At 34.8% G+C, this 24,476-nt stretch overlaps 1 protein-coding gene across 1 annotated transcript in view; it reads right to left on the reverse strand.

Moving 5' to 3' along the window:
* MFN1 (mitofusin 1) overlaps positions 1-24,476 on the reverse strand; it is a 44,032-nt gene that overhangs the window by 10,653 nt on the left and 8,903 nt on the right. The window contains 13 exon segments of the mRNA NM_001206508.1: positions 2,127-2,261; positions 4,173-4,369; positions 6,139-6,291; positions 8,072-8,301; positions 8,437-8,539; positions 8,902-9,006; positions 9,176-9,302; positions 11,234-11,355; positions 16,459-16,526; positions 16,642-16,795; positions 19,608-19,715; positions 21,071-21,179; positions 23,408-23,532. Of these exon segments, the coding sequence (NP_001193437.1) occupies positions 2,127-2,261; positions 4,173-4,369; positions 6,139-6,291; positions 8,072-8,301; positions 8,437-8,539; positions 8,902-9,006; positions 9,176-9,302; positions 11,234-11,355; positions 16,459-16,526; positions 16,642-16,795; positions 19,608-19,715; positions 21,071-21,179; positions 23,408-23,532 (1,736 nt within the window).

The following is a 24,476-nucleotide window of genomic DNA, read 5'->3' on the forward strand; positions in this document are numbered from 1 at the left end:
AAGTCAAGTGGGCCTTAGAAAGCATCACTATGAACAAAGCTAGTGGAGGTGATGGAATTCCAATTGAGCTATTCCAAATCCTGAAAGATGATGCTGTGAAAGTGCTGCATTCAATATGCCAGCAAATTTGGAAAACTCAGCAGTGGCCACAGGATTGGAAAAGGTCAGTTTTCATTCCAATCCCAAAGAAAGGCAATGCCAAAGAATGCTCAAACTACCGCACAATTGCACTCATCTCAGATGCTAATAAAGTAATGCTCAAAATTCTCCAAGCCAGGCTTCAGCAATATGTGAACTGTGAACTTCCTGATGTTCAAGCTGGTTTTAGAAAAGGCAGAGGAACCAGAGATCAAATTGCCAACATCCGCTGGATCATGGAAAAAGCAAGAGAGTTCCAGAAAAATATCTATTTCTGCTTTATTGACTATGCCAAAGCCTTTGACTGTGTGCATCACAATAAACTGTGGAAAATTCTGAAAGAGATGGGAATACCAGACCACCTGATCTGCCTCTTGAGAAATTGGTATGCAGGTCAGGAAGCAACAGTTAGAACTGGACATGGAACAACAGACTGGTTCCAAATAGGAAAAGCAGTTCGTCAAGGCTGTATATTGTCACCCTGTTTATTTAACTTATATGCAGAGTACATCATGAGAAACGCTGGACTGGAAGAAACACAAGCTGGAATCAAGATTGCCCGGAGAAATATCAATAACCTCAGATATGCAGATGACACCACCCTTATGGCAGAAAGTGAAGAGGAACTCAAAAGCCTCTTGATGAAAGTCAAAGTGGAGAGTGAAAAAGTTGGCTTAAAGCTCAACATTCAGAAAACGAAGATCATGGCATCCGGTCCCACCACTTCATGGGAAATAGATGGGGAAACAGTGGAAACAGTGTCAGACTTTATTTTTTGGGGTTCCAAAATCACTACAGATGGTGACTGCAGCCATGAAATTAAAAGACGCTTACTCCTTGGAAGGAAAGTTATGACCAACCTAGATAGCATATTCAAAAGCAAGAGACATTACTTTGCCAACAAAGGTTCGTCTAGTCAAGGCTATGGTTTTTCCTGTGGTCATGTATGGATGTGAGAGTTGGACCGTGAAGAAGGCTGAGCGCCGAAGAATTGATGCTTTTGAACTGTGGTGTTGGAGAAGAGTCTTGAGAGTCCCTTGGCCTGCAAGGAGATCCAACCAGTCCATTCTGAAGGAGATCGCCCCTGGGATTTCTTTGGAAGGAATGATGCTAAAGTTGAAACTCCAGTACTTTGGCCACCTCATGTGAAGAGTTGACTCACTGGAAAAGACTCTGATGCTGGGAGGGATTGGGGGCAGGAGGAGAAGGGGACGACAGAGGATGAGATGGCTGGATGGCATCACTGACTCGATGGACGTGAGTCTGAGTGAACTCCGGGAGTTGGTGATGGACAGGGAGGCCTGGCGTGCTGCGATTCATGGGGTCGCAAAGAGTCGGACACGACTGAGTGACTGATCTGATCTGATGTGATATGTAGCATGTGCCCTGGTAAGTAGTAGCAGAAATGAAATGATGCTTAGTGATTCTCCTAGACTTGTAGTTGAGCGAGCTAATGGGTAGCAAGTTAAGAACTGTCAAGAAGTATAGACCTTGCGCTAATACTTCTGGTCTTGACTCTCTAAAGCAGAATTTATTTAGGGAAACAATAATGGAAAACAAACAATCCATAGAAAATCATATTAAACCATAATTCCACTTTATATTAGGATATCTTGTTTACTTCTGCTGCTTCAAATTTAAGTATACCTAAGAGTCCCCACAGAGAAGAAACGTTATCAATCCTGGATATATAGGACTGAAAACTCATAATTTTAATAACAGAACTGCTCTAAACAAGGACAAATATAGCTTAACACAGGGCTCTAAGTCTGAATCTAAAAAATCCCTTTAAATTCATATTTTTTTGCTGTTGAAGTTAGTTTTCACTGAAATTATAAAACATATGGAATTAACTATGGAAAATTATAATTAAGCCAATGCAGAAAGCCAAAAATTTTAACATAAATTTGCTAGCAATTTTATATAATTGTATTTTGGTAATGAGACAAGTAAATGTTCATATTACTGAGAAGAAAAGGGTCAAATACCTTAAGAGCTTTGAATTGTTTTGTATTTTCTCCAATTGATCTATTTCTTTGGATAATCTAGCAATTTCTTCTTCCAGATGTCTTTGTGTAATATCAACTTGTTGGCACAGGCGAGCAAAAGTGGTTGCCATTTCCCTTAAAATAAAAAACAATTTTATCAGCAGTTATGAATGTCTTTTTAAAATGAATAAGCTTTAAAGTTTACATTAAAAAAATCACAAGATTAAAAAATCCCTAAGAGATAAGGTATCAAAGAACATTGCTAAGAATGGTATGAGGGAGGGTAGAGTGTATGTACTTGTAAGCGTAATATGACTGTGGGCTTGATTTCATCTGGCCTCAAGACAAATGCTCAACAGGTAATAACTACTCTGCCATTTTGCTGTGAATGTAAGTAAGCTATAAAAAGGCAAAGGTTGGGTATATTTCTTCAGAAACATAATAAGCCTTACTCTCATCCCCTACCAATAAGAATAAATTACTGGAAACAGGAAAGGAAATTTCATGAACTTCTGTGACTTAGTCAAAAATACTTTATAGGAACATTTAATTTAACTGCATTTCTAGAGTCAAAGGGTGTATTTGTGTGCTAGTTAATACGTGGACTTTGGCAAATATTGTGTGTTTGCTATTGGGAGCATGCCTAGTAGGTGTGTACCACTGGACTTTGATTGACTGACTTGTTTTTCTCTGCAACTATCCTCCTATTCTTTTGCCCATCTTCATCTTTCCCATGGTCTTTTCCCTCTCCCATCTCTCCTCATCTGACCAAATACCAAGGTTAGACAAATTGAAGCATCTATTTTAACATTTTACTACATTAATATTTGGCTAGTATTATTTTAACTGGAATAATTTTTTGAAGTTGCCTCTGTTGAAGTCTAAAGTCATTTAAGAAAGAACACATTATCTTTAACTTGTAATCTACCATAACTTTTAGCTATAGTTATTGTCACATGGTAGGTGATTAATGTTTGATAATGATGAATGGAAAGCTTCATTCTCTTTTTATGAAATGTGAACCTCGACTGATTTCTTTTGGAGGTCTATGTCATCCTCATTAATATAAATAAATCAAAATTAACACCATTAAATAAAATAGCTCAATAAATATCTGGGAAATGAATGAACTAAATCAGTGGTCTCAATTCTGTGACCTCGTTGTTTCCGTTCCCTACAGCTCTAAATAGGTTATTACAGGCTCTGATCTTGTGTCTGAAACAGTTCAATCTTCTGGCAGTTTTTGTCTCCTGAGGCTAAACCATTTTACACACTATACCACTGCCAAGTTATCTGTTCTAGAGCTTAAATTTAATGATGTCACTCCCAAGATTCCTGATTATCCAAACCTGTCCTATTGTTAGGCTTACACTCCAATGGACCGCTCTTATGTACACATCTGCCACACTGAAATTATCTCATGTTTCTAGTTTGGGCTCTTTTCTCTGTTTCCCTCTTTCTATTCTGCACATTCAAATCTCATCAGGCTACCTCTCCTCCAGGAGACCTTTACTGATCCACTGTCTTTTATGCTTTAAGATTCTAGAGCCTCACATTATGAAGCTCTCATTACCTATCATTTTTCATCTTTTTTAAAAATAATTATGTACATGTTGCTTCTTCTACTAAATTGCAATTATCTTTAGCTCAGAAAACTTTCTAATTCAGGTGTCAGTAGCACCCTAATACAGAATATTATGTATGCATCGATTTGACTGGGCTCCTATGTATTTTTACTAAATTACCAAATATTTGAGATACATAAAAGAAACTCAGAAGACCCAGGTATTTATTATTATTATAAAATTCTCTTGAGTTTAAAAAAAAATCATGCCTATAAATCTGGGCTGTAATAGTAAAAAATAACCACCATGCATTTATTTTGAGCCCACTATTTGATCATTCTATTTTTTCCATTTTGGTGGCAATTATAAAATATGTCCACGTTGTGCTAATTCTTTGGTACTCTTATTCATGCATTTCTGCATGTACGTCATACTTCAGTAAAGCTTTAAAACAAAAACACAGATGAATCTTTCAACTTACTGTTGTACTTGATGGCTGCAGTTTGCGCTTGTGAAGCTAACAATCATCTGCAGTTTTTCAGTTGCATAATTCACAAATTGCTGTTTAAAGGCTCTCTCCTTGGCACGGGTGGTCCAAGTGAGCCTTTCATAAAGATACAAAGCTCCATACATACTTAATGAAACAGATATGAGTTTCCAACCTACAGTTTTCCAAATCTGTAAGATAAATTCACAGCTTACTTTGAGAAAGAAAGATACTACTAGGGAGACTGTACTAAAAGGCATTTTAGAAAATGCATTGGCTCTGTACAGATCCTTGAGTTAGATCCATTTTTTAAAAAATGTTATCTTCCTTCTCTATAAGAAAATATGAAATTACTGAAAATCAAGCTGAAAAAGGAGCAGCACAGAAATAGCAGGCAAGAACTTTTATAACCTGCCGAGTATTTGGTAAGTTGATTCAATGTATCTCAAAAAGGGATGATAATTTTTTTAGGTCAAAAGTTTAAAAAATCAAAACAAACTATATATAAAATAGACTTCCCTGGCAGTCAAGTGGTTAAGGTTCTGTACTTCCACTGCAGGGGGTATGGGTTTGATCCCTGGTCAGGGAACTATGGGGACTTCCTGGGTGGTGCAGTGGTAAAAGAATCTGCCTGCCAATGGCACCCCACTCCAGTACTCTTGCCTGGAAAATTCCATGCATGGAGGAGCCTGGTGGGCTGCAGTCCATGAGGTCGCTAAGAGTCTGACACGACTGAGCAACTTCACTTTCTCTTTTCAGTTTCATGCACTGGAGAAGGAAATGGCAACCCACTCCAGTGTTCTTGCCTGGAGAATCCCAGGGACGGGGGAGCCTGGTGAGCTGCTGTCTATGGGGTCGCACAGAGTCGGACACGACTGAAGCGACTTAGCAACAGCAGCAGCAGCAGCCAACGCAGGAGACATATTTGATCCCTGGGTCAGGAAGAACCCCTGGTGTAGGAAATGGCAATCATCCCAGTATTTTTGCCTGGAATATTCCACAGACAGAGGAACCTCATGCTTCTTCGTGTGGTTTCAGAGGCAGACATGACTAGGTGCACGTACACACACACACAGCTGTGATCCCACATACCACGCAGTGAGGCCAAAAAAAAAAAAGTAGCCAACAAGTACCTACTTAAAGCACAGACAACTATACTCAATATTTTATAATAACCTCTAAAAGAATCTGAAAATAGCTATATATATATATATATATATATATATATATATACACGTCTGTATGTGTGTAACAATCACTTTGCTGTACATCTAAAACACAATATTGTAAATCAAACTACATGTCAATTAAAAAAAAGGAAAACAAGTAAACCTATGCTGTTAATGACATAAAAAAATTTTTTAACATGTAAGAACTACTACAAAAAATAACATTTAATACTTTAAGGTGATCTCTTTGGTATTTGGAGAAGGCTAGATAAGGGCGCTGGATCATTGTTATTCCAATGTATAAGTATTATTTCTTTGTGTGCTGTGATGGAAATATTACTTAAAAATGTATGTTGTGATAACCATTTCACAATACATACATACATTAAATCCTGTGGTACCCCTCAAACTAATACAATTTTATATGTGAATTATATTTTAATATAAAAATAAATATTTAGGGCAGTGGGATGGAGGCCTAGGAGGGAGGGGATATATGTATATTATGGCTGATTCACACTATTGTATGACAGAAACCAACACAACATTGTAAAGTAATTATCTTCCAATTAAAAAAAATTAAAAAACAAATAAATATTTAAAAAATTTTAAAGATTAGATCCACGAAACTCAGTTCACTAATTTTAACCTACAACTTTTCATATCATCTTATAGAATCTGGAAACAGAAGTAAACATTCTTTTCCTCATCTAGCAGGTAGCTTTGCAAAAATTTCAATTTTAATTATACCAAAAAATACTGTTTCTAAAAAAAAAGGTACTGTTTCTTACCACTCCTCCAACAACAATGATGCCCATAGACGTTCTAGATGTAAGAGAGGCTAATGTTGTTATTAGGGTAACCATGAGTTCTTCCTGTGATGCATTATCTGGTGTTGCTGGGTTGGAAGGAGCAGTGGGAGTAGAAGCTAAAGATCTGGGGAGCTGATAAGGTTGAGGGGTAAAGAATTAATTCAATTAAACAGCTATACATGGAATAATCATTTAAAAAATTCTATTAAATTCTCTTTTAAAATTACAGCAGTAAAACTACAAAAAGAATGACTCCAATTAATGAGTTTACCATAAATACATGAAGAAAATAAAAATGGTCTGAAACCATAAAGAATAGATTTTTATAATATACAATGAGTCTGTCTTATAACAATAGGCCCTCAAGTCTCAAGAGAAATTAAAACTGCACATAAAATTTTTTTCACACCAAAACCACAATCTTTTAAAGAAATATTGGGCTTCAAAATTAAAACCTTGAGAATTTCCTTGTGGTCCAGTAGTTAGGACTTCACACTTTCACTGCCAAGGGCTTGGGTTCAACCTCTGGTCAGGGAACTAAGATCCCACAAGCCGTGCAGCCAAAAATAATAAATAAATAAAAATAAAAAATGAAAGCATAATAAAATAAAAATTAAAACCTTTACACTTTAAAACATACCATAAGAAAATTAAAAGGCAAGCTACAGACTAGAAAAACATAAATATTTTGAAATCATGTATCTGATAAAGACTTATATCTGGAATATATGTAAAGGACTCTTAAAAGTCAGTAAGAAGTCAAATAACCTAATTTAAAAATGAGCAAAAAATTTGAATAGACATGTTATAAAATGAAATACAAGAATAAGCATATGAAATGATGTTCAAAATCATCAGTCATTAGGGAAACACAAATCGAAACTATTAATACAATGAGATACAACTTTGTATCTGCCAGAAAAAAAAGCCTTGATTAGAACGTGGAGAAACAGAATGTTAATACATTGCTGGTGGAATGAAAAATGGTGCATCTGCTTTGGAAAACAGTTTGGCAGTTCCTCAGAAAGTTAAACATGGAGTTACCATATGGCTCAGCAATTTCATTCCTAAATACTCAAGAGAAATGAAAACACATGCCCACATAAAAACAGTATATGGGTATTTATAACACCATTATTCGTAATAGCCAAAAAGTACAAGCAACTCAAATGTCCATCAGTTGATGAATGGATAAATAATATGTGTGACAGCCATGGCAGAATACTATTCAGTGATACAAAAGAAATGCTGAATATTGATTGATACATGCTACAACATTCATACAGTATGATGACAAATCTTGAAAACATTATGCTAAGTGAAAGTAGCGAGTCACATTTTGTATGATTCCATTCATAGGAAATGTCCAGAAAGAGCAAAAATAATAGCTAGAGAAACCTGACTAGCAGTAGGGCTGGCAGTGGAAATGAAGCCTGACTGCAAACGGGCACAAGCATATCCTCAAGGGTGACAGAAATGTTCTAAAACTGGATTGTGGCAATGGTTTTAAAACACTGTAAGTTTCCTGAAAAATTACTGAGTTGATAAATTCAAAATAGTTTTTTTTATGATTAAGATTAGAAAATTTACAAAATAGAATATCAAAAGTGAATGCAGAGTAACCTACAACAGTATTGAATGAAAATTTGGGAAATGGCTTTCCCTTAAACATAGTAGTATACCTAATTCTAAAATGGCTCTATATCATAAATATTACCGTACAAATAAGCAAAGCTGACAAAGCTAGTTCTACAGAGAAAATCACACAAATGAAATAAAAAGAGACTCTCAACTGGTAGAATCAGATACACACCTGTACAGTATAGCAATAACCACCTAATAAAAAGCCTACACAAATAGAAAATTAAAAAAAAAAAAGCCTACCAAAAAATATTTATAGATAGATAGATACCTGAAAGATAGGCTCCGATAATCCTAGAAGCACCCGCTGAGCATTTGTAGGGCCCAAGAAACGATGGACAAGAGAAGCCCAGCCCAGAGAAAAACGAAATACAATATCCTCTTGAAAATCTGAACATAACTTGTGGCAATTTAGATCATAGCTAAGATCAAATTTCTTGCAAGGAACCAGTGTGTGTAGTTTATTCTGAATACCAGCTGGAAGTAATGGCTTCAAATTTTCTAGAAAGAACCAAATTATGATACTTCGGTTAACAACAGTAAATAATGTTTTACATTTTATAAGATATCTAAAAGATATTTTAATAAATATACATATGAAAAAACTACATAGGAACTTGCAGACATAAATATTACCAATAATTTCTTGCTGGGATTGAAGCATTGAAGCGTTGACTTCATTGGTGCACCGATCAGCCAAATTTCTTCCCATTCCGTCTTCTATGTGCTTATTTAACTCCTGTTAACAATGGTGATAAGTGTCCACATTATTTTCTTCTCTAGAACATATACAGACTTTATAAAAACACTAAAAAAGTAGTAAACACTGAAATGACTTTATTCTTTTGAAGTGGGTAATTTTCTTGTGTATTTTATAATTTATATTTATTATAAGAATGCATAGGAGATCTAACAGTTTAATCCTGTACTGATTGCCATGAAGACACTAAAATGCCCAAATCACTGAAGAGTGGAATAAGACTCAGTGGGCTGCCGTCTATGGGGTCGCACAGAGTTGGACACGACTGAGGCGACTTAGCAGCAGCAGTAGCAGCAGCAAGATAAGTAAACTGTATCTGAATAACACTTAATGTAACTTACATTTTTATATACTTTCAGTACACTTGGAGTAGGATGAAACTCAGAACAAAATTCATCAACCAAAACAGAGAGTCGACAAATTTCATCTGTCATTGCACATGAAACCTGGAAATACAAAAAAATCAAAATTAGAAAATTTAAACAAGATGACTGACTACTCAAAAAAATCAAAATGAAAAAACTTGATATTCTTTTAAAGTAACAGGATAATATTTTTAGCACTATCAAAAGTATTATCATTCCCAGATATTATCACAAAGCTAACGTTACCCACCTTATTTGCAACCTCCTCTGTAACCTCCCTGATTTTTTTTTTAACATCCAGTGTTAAAAGGTTCATCTGGTTTCGGATAAAGTCCAGTCTATCAATTTGGTCTTCCCTCTCTTCTATTGAATAAACCCTATTGTAGTAGGAAGAGTAATTAATATTCAGGATACATTTAAGTTCTAAAGAAATTAAGGAGACACTCACATATATTGAACCATCTGTTAGTGTGATATAAGAAAAAAAAAAAAAACCTTGTGTTTCAACATCTAAAAGGGATTCAAATAACATTTCACTCATAAAATGTTTTACAGATGACTGGAGAGAAACTGCTCTCTCTCTGCTCCTGTGGCACCTGAATCCCACAAAGGATTAATAAGGATTCTAAATCTGCACCCAATTCACAGATACAAATATTTAAAATAGAACTAACTCATTATTGAGTCTACTTAATAAAGCACCCTGCAAGCTCAAACCAGCCAGCTGCTAGTTTTTGTTAGTTTCCTTGGAATACAGTCACATGCATTCATGTACCTACTGGGTGTAATCGGCTGCTTTTGCTCTAAACTGCAGAACTGAGTAGCTGCAAAATAGACAGTATGACCCACAAAGCCTAGAATATTTACTATCTGCTAAATCTGTTAACCCTTGGATGATATAGGAAAACAAAAGCCTGAGATTTTTTTTTTAATATCTTTAGCTAAAAGAGTTACAAACCATCCTCAATTCACACCTGTTTTTTGTGCCAGGTTTATTTCAATGTTTATATTTTTATAAAAATTAAGGTCAACCCAGTGGACCAATACTTACTTTGGCTACCGTAATATAGCAACTGAGTTCAATAAACAGAAACACTGTGACAAGGCTAGCGATCAGACTCTGGGTTCTGACCCTTGTGTTTATTATGCTGCAAATTCTCTAATTTTATACATAATGCATCCTGCAAAAGTGCCAGAATTAGGCAACAGACCTAGATATGAGAGGAGTTTTCTTCTCAGCAAGATCAAATATTTAAAATTTCCAATTTGATATCGTCTTGGATTTAATCTTAGATGCTTTATATCCTTCCATTGATTGGCTTAAGTTCACTTAAAGGTTCAGTTGAGGCTTAACATCATTATGCTTGTAACATCTAATAACATCTTGATCTTAGTTTCAAGTGTACCAAGTTTGTGAGAACTACCCTTTTCTTTGAATAGTGCTGGTTTCTGTGTTCGTTTTCATCATTATAAGACAATAAATGGAATAAAATACTGTACTACAGTATGACATATGGAGTAATGCTTACCAAGTTCACCTTCTGGCTGGCAGGTAGTACCACCTTGCTTGTTTACCAGCTGATATAAAACCACAACTGGCATAAAAGAGTGATTTCAAGATTTCAACATATGAGTAAATAAAAGATGAGTAATAGGTTGAATGTAAAAAAAAAGTCACCTGTTTTGAACTTTGAAAAATTCTGTTTGAAGAAATGGTTCTTTCACTGCTTTAAAGATATTTCCAAGTCACTAAACATTTAAAACTCACAACTCACACATAAGAATACTGAGATCATATTCTGAGAATGCAATGCTGCTACTGCTAAGTCACTGCAGTCATGTCCGACTCTGTGCGACCCCATAGACGGCAGCCCACCAGGCTCCCCCGTCCCTGGGATTCTCCAGGCAAGAACACTGGAGTGGGTTGCCATTTCCTTCTCCAATGCATGAAAGTGAAAAGTGAAAGTGAAGTCGCTCAGTCATGTCCGACCCTCAGCGACCCCATGGACTGCAGCCTACCAGGCTCTTCCATCCATGGGATTTTCCAGGCAAGAGTACTGGAGTGGGGTGCCATTGCCTCCTCTGGAGAATGCAATACTGAGAATGTAAATATGTGCTTAAGGTTGTTAAAAAAAAAAAAATGCTTAACAGTTTCAAATACTGATTAAAAAACATGCAAGTAGGCATCAGCTAAACCTATCAGGCTGATGTTAGTGTGAAAGGTATTCAATAATAATAAAAATTTTATATCAGTCTTTTTATACTGACACAAAAATAATTTTTATTTTTCAATAAAATGAATTCATACCTTTTCTCTGCTGCTGCCACGTTTATTGAATCCATTATGTTTTTCACAGTTTCTAGTATCTGTTTAGCTCTGATAGTGTGCTGTTCAAACTTTGTTTTCACTGCTGACTGCGAGATACACTCCTGCGAGGGGCCCAAGCCATAACACATTACTGTAATTCCATCCAAGCATTTTCAGGAATTTAAACACAAAAACTTGCTGTTCATAACATTAACCAAAACTGACATAAGGAAAAAAAAATAAATGAAACATAAACACAACTTAAAGTTATAAAGGTTAAAAAAAGTCAAGGATTCAAAAGTAAAAAAACTTTAACAGCAAGTTCATAGCTTTGTGTAATTTTACACAGTAATGTGCAATGGATCTTTGACTATACTATCTTCAAAAACAAATTAAAAAGGGTACTATTTTCAATGTTAAAAAAGATTTCCTATTAGATTACTAATTTTACTTGGATCACCTTTAATCTATTTCTAGTTCATCTATCTTGATCTTTCTCAAATTTGTAATTGATAACCTCATAAAGTTCTTAAGCCATGGAACCAGAATTCTACATTGAGAAAAATTAGTTGAATGATGCCACATAAAATTCATGAAAGAACTTCTACAGATTAAAGCCCGAACAAACTGAAAAATACTCTTTTAACAGTACACAACATAGTATTTTAAATTGTTTATAGAAAATATCTATAGCTATTTCTAAGATAATCCCATTATTGTCATGGGACAATATAGAGTGTGGATACAGGTCAGAATGATACGTTATCTCATGTTTTACTTTCAAGTTAATTGCAGCTCTTAACTTACTAACAGTTGTACAAATCAGTGATTCATGACGAGTATTTTTTACACAGAGAATAATACATCAAAATGCGTCACATATGATCATGGATGTTTCTTTTGTAAAATTGTTTCAATTTCAGTATGTGTGCATACTGCTTGTTATTTAAAACATTTATTGTGATTCATCACTTCAATCTTTGCAAAATTATTAAATTAAAATTGGCCTTTCACTTTTAATTCATAGAAAGTCTAATTCTATACTGACATTAACATCTGAAAACAACTTCAAGCATCTATAGAGAAATGTTAGCTGGTCTTCGAACAATCAAGGAACACTCATCTGGGTCACAACGTCAATACCCAAAATAGATGTTCTGTAGGACACCATGTTTATTTTTTACAATAAATTTTTAGAAGGATATACCTTCCAACTCTCTAATATTTCCATGAATTTATTTTCTTGAGCTTAATATAAAACTGGTACGAACTGTGATAATTACTTCCTAAAGTAATACTATCCTTTATCAAAATAAATAGCTTTCAAGTTTTAAAGGCAGTCAATACCCTAGCAGCACTGTCCTATTCAATGTCCTATTTATAATCTATATTAAGCCTTCACATCTCTAAAATGATTATTTTGTTCAATTCACTTTACAGAAAGTGAAAGCACTCAGTCATGTCTGACTCTTTGTGACCCCATGGACTATACAGTCCATGGAATTCTCCAGGCCAGAATACTGGAGTGGGTAGAAAACAAAACAGATTCATTTCTTTAGCTCCAGGGTACATGAGGATAATTCATTTAGCTAACAGTTTGCTTAACTCAGAGCCCACTACTTTTTTCAGAGCATAGTCTCATTGTTGCTCATCATCAAGCTCATTTATAAGTTTCTCAATTATCATTAATCTTGAAAAGATTAGTGTTAGGAAGTTAAGAGTATTACTGTTTTGTACATGCCAGAGCAAAAGCCACCAAAACTACATAATATCAACCATAATATCAACTGCTTATTTTTAATGACCAAAACAAAGCTTTGATTTTACTTTAAATAACTGTCTCATTAATTGCCAAATTAACCTTTACAAAACTATTATAAAAGAATAAGAATAGTTTTAAAAGAAAAAAACGTTAAAAGAAATTCTATGTTCCTCGATGAAGCAGATCTAGATATCAGCAATGAAGACCCCAAATTTGTAGATAACAGCACAGTATTAGAGCTAGACTAGACAAAAAGGAAAAATCTTTTACAAGTTATTCCTTGATCCAAAAATATACAGTAGTGAATATGTAGAAAGAAGAAAGCAGGCAATTGTTTTCTAATTAAAAAGTATGCCACATTGATGTTCCCACTGCTCAGAAAAATATCAAAAGTCAACTACAAAAGAAATACTCTATTCCAAACGAAGTATAGGAAATGCTGATTTAAATAAAGCTTTACCGAACCATTTCTCAGAGTCCTATATACACTAACATACTTATGAATCTCCATGGAAGTCACATATAGCCTGCAGTAGTACCAGACTTATTTCATCAGGAACTCTGCTTTCATAAGGTGAAGTTTAAAATACCACACCAGACAATTTAAATTCCATCTTGTCAGAATATGCTAGAAGCTGCTTGAAAACTTATTAAAGATTAGAAGCAAAACAATAATCACACTTCAGTTAAGATCTTCTGATTTTCTACTAACATCTAAAGAAAATAGCTTACAACTAGTCATACATAGTTACAAATTTATAAATATTAATAGTTATGTGTAATTAAAACATAAAACAAATTTGTCAAGTCCCCTTGATAAAAGACCCCAAATACCTAAAAACATGCTATTTACCACTCCAAACGTGTTACTTGGAAATATTTTAAACTGACAGAATAAGTGCAAGAAAGAACACCAAAATACCATATACCTTTCAGCTTCTTCTAAATCAAATGAATCTCAAGAGGTCTATGGTAAAGATCAGATTGTTTGATAAAATGATGAACTTGGTACAGTTTTTCTTTTCACAAAAACCGTAAGACTACACACACACAAACAGAAGTCAATTCTGAAAACAGAAAATGGGCATTTAAGGCCACATGTTGTCATCACAACGTAAAAAAAGAGAAATCAAGAAAAGTCATATGGGAAGAATCAAAATACCTGAATGTTAATAACTCCTGTATTGAGTAGGAAATGCCAAAAACTATAATTAAAAATTAATCAACAATGAAATCTGGATACTGAAAGCCATGGAAGACATCCAAAGCTACACTCACAGACAAATTCATTCCCTTTTATAATGAAAGCAGAAAAAAACTTTCTGTAAACATTAGCTGAACTGAATGACGAACAACCGAAAAATGCTATTTATAAGCTGATAAATTATTCAATTAATCTTTAGAGGATACAGCAAAGCAATAAAATCATTGACAAATCTCAATTAATATTAAAAATATATATTTCTTATATACTTTAATGATGTATCTATATATAGGTATATAGACAGATATAGGAAAGGAATACAAAAATTTTTAAATAAACAATTATATACTAAATTATAAACTCTCAGCAATGTATCAATTAATAAGAAATCATAAATTATCAAAATTAATTTTAAAGGTAACAAATTTGAGCTTTGGCAAAAAGTTGAAAAGAGCTGTCAATGTAATTACCAAAAAAAGGTTTGGCCATCAAGATAAAATTGTTTGCCCATATGACTATTTCCTTAGGTAAATTCAAATCATTTTTAACTAATTCTCATTTTATGTCTATCATAGCTTTAAACAAAAATTTCAGACTCTAAAGCCTAACATTCTCTACAACTTCATGGAAAAGCTCTTGCTCATAGTTTTTTCCAAACATAATTTTTAGATTCTCAAAAGAACTTTTAAAATAAAAAAGTGAAATACCAAGTTTCTTCTAAAAATATTAGAAACAACAGTTCCCAACTCTTCCTGATTATTGCAATCACTTGGGGAGCTTTAAACATTTAAGAGATTCCTAGGTCCATCCCTAGCCCTACTGGATTAAGTCTCTGGGATAGGTCAGGAGCCTGTAGGTCTCTAAAGTACCTCATGTGTTTCTCATCACCAGCCAGGTTTGGCAACCAGTGCTCTACAGCACATCTTTTATTCTTCTTCCCACCTCTTCAAGGAGATATTCTGAGAAAGCAAAAGCTGTACCAGGAACCGATATGAAAGAGGTATGAGTGTATAACTGAACAGTACATGATTTGGTAGGAGAAATCAATGATAAACACATACACACAAAGAAAGAAAAGCTCAATAAATAAGAAAAGATGACCAAAACAACAAAAGATACTCTCCCCAATATTCTTCCCATGGATGAAATGACTGTTTCTGATAAGAGTGGGTAGAGGACTGAATCTCTTGTGCAAAAAAAGGGAAAGAATATAAAAATGATCTTTAAGTAACTGGGATATCATGTATCCTACAGCTTAACTTGACAGAACACCTGTTGATATTCCAGGGACCTCCGAAGAATCAGAAACACCTTACCAAGGGTACAGAGAGTAGGCTGTCTTAAACATTTTGTGTTTGTCTACCTAATGGTCTGTCTTCTTCTCACCAAATTAAAAGTAGGGGATAGTGAGCAAATGATTAATTTTAAAAATTCTGCCAAGTACATTCAATATTTATGTCCTTAGTATTATAATAGTTACTACTTATAAGGAAGAATTACAGATGGAAGTTTTTTCAGTTCTGAGTATTTGTGTTCATCTGGGGGTGAGGAGATATGTAATCTAATAAATACAACTAGATAGAGCTAAATGAGAGCTGAGAAGATTAACAGCTAAAGTATTTTTCAGTCAATCTAGGATGTTTTAAGGTCTCTGAATAAAACACCTATCCCAAAATGTAACAGGATCTTCTGGCACACACATTAGTTATTCCTGCACCTCAGTAGCTTAGATTCCCCTAAAGTATAGGACCTGTATCTTAATTATTTTTGCATCCGTTTGACAGCACATCTGGCATAAAACATGGAGAATTAACAGGTGGCAATACAGTTGAGAAATGTTATTAACTTTTGTCAAATGGCATTAACTATGTTCTATCAAAAGAAAAAAGATCTTCATTTTGCTCTATTACCCATTCTAACAGCAATTACATTTTTTTAATCTTATCCCTAACTACTGAATATAGAGTATTATATTCATCACACAACACAATATTAGAAAATAATGTCTCATTTAGATACAAATACATTAAAAAAAAAGAATAAGAAATTACAATCTTTAATTCTCTGTTCTTACAGATCATCCATTTTGCAGGGACCTTCTTTCTTCAAACTTTCTTTGCTTCACTTGTTCTGTCAGAAACTACACTAAATAACACCAAAGGTTATTAACAAAGACAGGTAATGAAAACAGAAGATTATGCTCACTTTCCAACCAATGCTACAGTTTTATATCAGTCAATACATTCACAAAATTCCTACCTCAAAGATTTGTTCAAAATTCTGAAACTCTTGTAATCTTGCCTGAAATCCTTCTGCAAGTGCCCCACCTGTAATATTTAGATGAAGAGTTTAAAACCTAGTATATAGGAAGATAAGATATTTGCATGCTACTTTTATAATCTATATTCATATTTCAACAGGAAATCTATAATGAATACATACCACCTTCTGGCATCCCCTGTGCTTTGTGCTTTCTAGCACTAAGAACTTCCTTTGCAGAAACAAAAAAGATACGATTGCGTGCTTCTAAAGGATCCACAACTCTGAGCTCCTCCACCAAAAAATGCAGGCATCTTTCCATGTGCTGTCTGCGTACCTAGCAAAAAAAAAAAAAGGGGGTATTAAAAGAATTCTAGTAACTAAACAAATATGAGTTACAGGCCTATACTAAATTCCATTTATAGTGATATTAAGGACGGCATCACCAACACAATGGACATGGTTTTGGGTGGACTCCAGGAGTTGGTGATGGACAGGGAGGCCTGGCATGCTGTGGTTCATGGGGTCACAAAGAGTCGGACACGACTGACCGACTGAACTGAACTGAACTGAACTGATTACTATACTATGTAGAAGGCAATGGCACCCCACTCCAGTACTTTTGCCTAGAAAATCCCATGGACGGAGGAGCCTGGTGGGCTGCAGTCCATGGGGTCTCTAGAGTCGGACACGACTGAGCGACTTCACTTTCACTTTTCACTTTCATGCATTGGAGAAGGAAATGGCAACCCGCTCCAGTGTTCTTGCCTGGAGAATCCCAGGGACGGGAAGCCTGGTGGGCTGCCGTCTATGGGGTCGCACAGAGTCGGACACGATTGAAGCGACGCAGCAGCAGCAGCAGCAGCTGCCTTATACTTTTTTTATACCTTTATTTTTTTCAACTACTTTTTAAAAAGCTGGAGTATAGCTGCTTTACAACGTTTTGTTAGTTTTGCCTTATAATTAACAAATAAATCCAAAAATTCTAATAAATGAAGTCTGATACTTGCTGATAGGAAATCTTCCTCTTAACTTAATGATTCTTCCTTGAACATTTAATTTAAAATTCTGATGGACCATCAAATACTACACAACCATTAAGAAATATATTGTAGACAAATACTAGTACTTAATAGCACAGGGAAAGGTTTTTAATTCTGTATTAAGGATATATGATGTGTATACACATTTATGTAATTAATACATGGCATACAGGCAACACTCATAAAATGGGTGGCAATTTAATTTCTTCCTTAGGATTTTATTTTCTAAATTTTCTACAATGAAGCTATTAATACCTTTAAAATTAGAAAGTGCTGCAATAAATTTGTTATAATGAAGTTAGTTTTATTTTGAAATCAGAGCATAAATGGTATATTTTTCTTCCAAAAAACACTGGGAATTAAAATTGGGGAGAATACATTAGCTATGGATTAGAGCTGTGACATTAAGTTTAAGATTAGCACTTGGGTATCTAAATTAGGAATAAGGATTAGAAGTTAGGGTTTAGTACCAGCCTTTAACATTATGGCTATGATAAGAGATGTCCATGTTAAGACTTAATAAAATTAAACTAAAGAGGAATGGAGAAGAACAATCTGTGGGTGCTATCTTCTGATTCTCTGATGATTAAATGAGAGCTTGATTTGAAAGAGTATGATTACAAAACGAGTTAATAACAGGATATAAGGTTTCACATTAAGCAAAATTTCAATTTGGGGGGGGTCAGGGGAAGAATGAGAGCAAATAATCTAACATGTGAATAGTGATGGGACAGGATAAACTTTATTTTTTTAATGTATTTTCTGAAGTCTTTTTGTTTGTTTGTTTTTGATCAGGCCATGTGGCTTGTGGGATCTTAGTTCCTTAACCAAGGATTGAACCCATGTCCGCTGCAATGGAAGCATGAAGTCCTAACCACTAGAATGCCAAAGAATTCTCCATAAGTTTTCTTTAAAAAAATAATAAATACATACTACTATTAAAATCAGAAATATCATCAAGCAAATTAAATATTACTTGTACACTAAATGCCAGATTCTTCATCCTTTCTAAAGTTTCTAAAACCACCAGCATGACTAAAATGAAAAACAAAAGCAAAAAATACCAAGTACTGGCAATGACAGAAATCATGCGGCACTCTCAATGTGGTGATGGAAATATAAACTTAAATGAGCGCTTCAAAAAGCTCTTGGGCTGCATTTATTAAAATAGCATATTCTTTACCTATAATCCAGGAATTCTACTGCTCAATCTATACCCATGGATTACTGATTCCTGTGTTACTGACACTGTGAGTTGGATAAACCTGGTTTGGGGGCAAGAGCTATTCTGTGTTACAGGTTGTTTAACAGCATTGCAAGCCTCTCCCCACTAGATGCCAGTAGCACACAACCCCTCACAGTGAGAACCACCAGTATATAGCCAAGAGAAATATACACCAGTGTGCAACAAAAAGACATGCACAAGAATATGCCCAGCAGCATTATTCATAATAGCTAAAAGAAGGAAATTTACCTAAATACCCATCACTACCAGAATGAAGAGATCAACTGTTATTCATAGGATGAAAGACTATACCACAATGAGAATGTACTTCATCTATGCACAAAAGAATGGATATATGTCACAAATTTAATGTTGAACAAAGGAAACCTGACACAGAAGTAGATACTACGTGGTTCCATTACACAAAGTTGACCAACCCGAAAAATTAATTTAGGCTATCAGAGACGCAAGTGGTTATCCTTCGGTTGGAGGGTAGAGGCTAGAAATGGGGGATACTGGGGTGCTGGAATGTTCTGCTTCTTGACCTGGACCCTTACAAAGGCATTAAATTTGTAAAATTCACTGAGCTGGACACCAATGATTTGTACACTCTTCTGCTGTTATACTTAAACAAAGAATTAAAAAGGATGTTTCAAGATCTAAAATGTATTTGACAGTACTGTCATAATACAACTTTATTTCAAAGTAGCTTAATACTCTGTCCTTAGCACATATCCACTTCAGATTTTGTACAATTATACTCTTTTCTCAAGTAAGAGAATAGCTGCTTATGATGTTCTACTCTACGATGTGTATTGTTTTCTCAATTACCAATGTACATTACTATATTTCAAAACTTAAGGGAAAAAAATGTAACTTACATCTTCCATATATTCTGGCTCTGATGCAGAGGCATCCCAACGATTATTCAGGATAAAAATATTAGGCTTGGAAAGTCGCTCATTTACCTTGTGAAAAAACTGTTTTTCCTGAAAAACATCCAATACCCAACAGTATGTTCACTTTTAAAGCAACTTTATTTTTAAATTTATACGTGAAACCTTATTTGAATCTGAAAGTTTGAACCATTTAACAACAGTGAGAACACCCAGAACACCCACTGAAATAAAAGATCCCAAAGCACTCTGAACATTAAACTTCCAGAGATGACAAAATTAAAATATAAGAAAGCAAAAGTTAAGGTTTTCCTGCTTCTCTCATGAGTCTTTATTGAAATTCAATTGAACAAATATTTATCTGTTTCTACTACATGCAGGACATAAGATATTGCTAGATATGATAGTATTTTTAAAAATCTACCTCAAATATTCTTGAAGATTTACACTAAGTAAATTAATGTAAGACACACGTATCATAATAAACAATAAAAGGTATGCACCATAAATGCTATAAACATCCAACTGAAATTAAGAAATGATCTATAAAGGAGGAAGTGGTGATAAAGATGGGCTTGATGGTACTGATAACAGCTTTTTGAAGGACGGAAAAATTGAGAGGGGAAAGAATTGTGAGCCAAGAATAACATAAACAAAGGTACCAAAGTCAAGATGTATACCAAAGTTTGTTTATCTGACACCTAAATAATGGAGTTACTCTAAACCAGACTTTAAACATTTACCTATTTTTTACACCATCAGGTTGTAAACAGTTCTCAGTGCTGTCAGAACAACATGGTTTAGGATATAGATCGGGCCACATAAACACTAATAACACAGTGACAAAACAGGACTTGTTGGTAACACCTAGGTTTTAATGGTGTTTAGCCATTTATATGCTTTTGAGGAATAATGTTTAAAAATTATACTACAGCTTTGGATATTAGATATCAAAACTCTGGAAAGATTATTTATGTCTGGTTCTAGATATCCTGGATAAATAATCTTCTGCGTTTAACAGCAGCTTAGAGTGTACACAGGTAAGCAGAAATCTAGGGCGTACACAGGTAAACCTTTGTGAGAAAGCTGACAAAACTCAAAATATGAAAAGCTTTGCCTGCCAGACAGGGAGGTGAGGTGGGAGTGTTATATCTTATTTAAAATACTTAAGTCAACAGCCTAACAATTCTGGTGTCTGTTCCTTTAGAAACTTGCAAATAACTACAGTGAATGTCAACAACAAACCTTAGACTCAAATACTCACTATAAGCTAGAACCATCAATCCAAAATCAGTCCTTCTAGTCCCAGAGAAACACAAACCCCTTCATTCACCCCTGGTATCACAGCTTCCTTCTAATACATGATTTGGATTTCCCTTACTTTTCATAATCAGAAGGGATATTACTTCATATTCTATCACTCAAACAAAATAATGATAAGATCCTACCGTGTTCATTAGAGTTGATTCGGAATTTGCAACCAAAACGAAGACATCAGCATCTAAGCAAAACTTATCAATCCAGCTATCCAGCTCTGTAGTGACATCTGTGCCCGGACTAATGGGAATAAAATAAGAATTATATTTTATATATATATATGTATATATATATGTACATATATATTTTTTCTTTTTGCCATGTTACACAGCATGTAGAATATGAAATCCCCAGTTCCCTAATCAGGGATTGAACTCACATCCCCTGCACAGAAACGCAGATTCTTAACCACTGAACCTCCAAGATAGATAATTTTTTTAACTTTTAAGAATTAGCTGAAGTTTAAAGGATAGGATTTCTACCAGTTATCAGTCTGAGGCCTAAGAGATTTAAATTACTTTCTCACCTATAAGAGAGCAGTTGTGGAAAGTTGAGAATCGTGCACTATATATTTCTGTTCTGCTGACAACTCCCAGAACCTATCCAACTGACAACTAAACAAATGTTAAAAATGTTTATTTATTAAAGAGAGAAAACCTCATGATTTTTGACAACATGATAACTATTTAAAATCTTTATGCTTTAATATACGATATTTGTTGTTCTCTTTCTGACTTACTCTACTCTGTGTGTCAGACTCTCTAGGTCCATCCGCATCTCCACAAATGACCCTATTTCCTTTTTATGGCCGAGTAATACTTCACTATACATATATATACCACTTCTTGTTTATCCTTTAACCTGTCACTAGATATTTAGGTTGTGTCCTTGTCCTGACTACCCTAAGTGGTGCTGCAATGAACACTAGGGTATATGTATCCTTTTAAATTATGGTTTTCTCAGGGAGATTAAGACTGATTTATATATATATGTGTGTGTACACATATATATACATACACACACACTACCACGTGTTAAAACATAGCTAGTAGGAACCCACTATGAAGTATAGCAAGTCCTGTTTGGTGGTCTGTGATGACCCAGATGGGTGGGAGGGCATGGTGGGGTGGAGGGAGGTCTGGGAGGCCCGAGGGAGGGGACATATGCTTACACATAGTTGATCTACTTCACTGTACAGCAGAAACTAACACAGCATTATAAAGCAATTATATTCTAATTAAAAAAAAAAACTTTATGCTTTGGGAGGCTGAAAATAAGCACTAGGGGAAAAAAATGAGGCTAATACACAATTCATACTGTAAAAAGTATAGTCCAACTGTATATACATTGGCTTGATGTATCCTGTGACCAGCTGGCAAGATAAACAGATTGGGGTCATGGATGCAGTCTGGCCATGAAGTAAAAGAAAAATTAAAACTATTATATTTAAACTAAATGTTTTTAGGCGATTTCTCTGGCAGTTCAATGGTTAGGGGGTTCAAGTTCAATCCCTGGTTGAGGCACTAAGATGCCATATGCCACATGGTATGGCCAAAAATTATTTGAAAAATTCAAAACATAAAAAAATAAACCCAATGTTTTTATTTCCCAAGTACCTTTTCTCTCAAGGGAAGGCCCTCATCAAATAAAAAACAAAAATTTCCATAAAACACTGAAATTTTAACTTAAAAGAGCATACCACAATTTAAAAAAAATCATTTAACTACTTTTTTTTTCGTTAAGGACTCTGCTAAAGGGACATGCATTAACATTTTATTAAGCACCAATGTAATAGGATGATTTTTAAAGAACATATTAAATGCAGGTTAATCAGAAGAGTTAGGAATAAATTACAAAAGCATTTGATTAATTCTTGAACAAAGAAAAGCTGTATGAACTGTCCAGCAGTTATTTTGGGAAACCAGGTCTCAAGAATGACTACTGATTAAAAACAGTAACTGGTTAGAGTTATCTATCAAAGATATCTGGGCTCCCATGGATGTAGGTTTGATCCCTGGGTCAAGAAAATCCCCCAAAGAAGGAAATGGCAACTCACTACAGCATTTTTGCCTGGGATATCCCATGGACAGAGGAGCCTGGTAGGCTACAGTCCATGGAGTCAAGAGTCAGACACGACTCAGCGACTAAACCACAACAATCAACATATCTAGAATCAGACAGTCTCTAAGACCCAGCCCACTATCCAAACCACAAAGTCAATCTAGCGAAAAAAGTGGTCGGTTCTTGAAATTTCCTGTACTAGAATCAGACTGATAAATCAGCACTTTCATGTAACCATTAAGAAACAAAACAAAAAATAATACCTTAAATATTCTGTTAAAATCTAGCAAAGCAGAAAAAAGCAGCAATTGAACATTTAAAATTTTTTGTACTGCATTCTACACACAAGCAGCATTTCTATTAAATAAAACTTTTACAACAAGAAAACATTTCATATGTAATTTTACCTGTCTACTAAAACCAGGTCATCTCTCAAGAGGGCACATTTTGCCTTTGGCCAAAACACATGCACAAGACACCCAGCTTTCAAGTCTTTGTCCATATGAAGGGCGTGGGCCAGCTGATTAACTGTCTACAGAGGGAAAGGAAGAAAAACAAGACTACTTGTAACAAAATTCAAGAAAAATGTTAAATATTAGGACTTGCTAAGCTTATTTTTGCAAAACATGTAGAAAAAGCAGTACTTTATATAATTTGAAATAAAACCATCTGGGGAAATCTTGAAAAACCTGAGGTTTAAAATTACCAAGTACCAAAAAAATAACAGCCATGAAAACAGTTGACTCATACCATCGTGCCAAACAATGTGGGCTGGAAACATTCTAAATGCCCCAACAAATGGCATCCTATGCAACACTGAACTTGATTACACTATATGTATGGGAAAAAATCCACAATATATTAAGGGAAAAAAAGCAAATCGCAAAATAGCATATACCATTTTTTTTAAAAATACAGAGAAACACCAATTTAACTCTATACCAAAGTATTTCCACTGATTTTGGAAGTGTGTGAGTTGTGAAGTTTCTTTTCTTATTTTCTAATTGTATTTCCTGACTCTTCTAAAGTGAATTTATTGCTTACTAATGCAGGGGCGGGTAAAGGAATGTCACTAGGCAGTATTCACACAAGCATGCTTTAAAGTTAATGACTATGCCCATTCGCTGGGCTGGATGAGGGACAAGCTGGAATCAAGATTGCCAAGAGAAATATCAGTAACCTCAGATATGCAGATGACACCACCCTTATGGCAGAAAGTGAAGAACAACTAAAGAGCCTTGTGATGAAAGTGAAAGAGGAGAGTGAAAATGTTGGCTTAAAACTCAACATTCAGAAAACTAAGATCAAGGCATCTGGTCCCATCACTTCATAGCAAATAGATGAGGAGACAGTGGAAACAATGACAGACTTTATTTATGGAAAAGGAAAGGAAAGTGAAGTCACTCAGTCATGTCCGATTCTTTGCGACCCCATGGACTATAGCCCTACCAGGCTCCTCCGTCCATGGGATTTTCC

The sequence above is a fragment of the Bos taurus genome, chromosome 1, assembly GCF_002263795.3.
Source record: "Bos taurus isolate L1 Dominette 01449 registration number 42190680 breed Hereford chromosome 1, ARS-UCD2.0, whole genome shotgun sequence".
Classification (NCBI taxonomy): Eukaryota; Metazoa; Chordata; class Mammalia; order Artiodactyla; family Bovidae; genus Bos; species Bos taurus.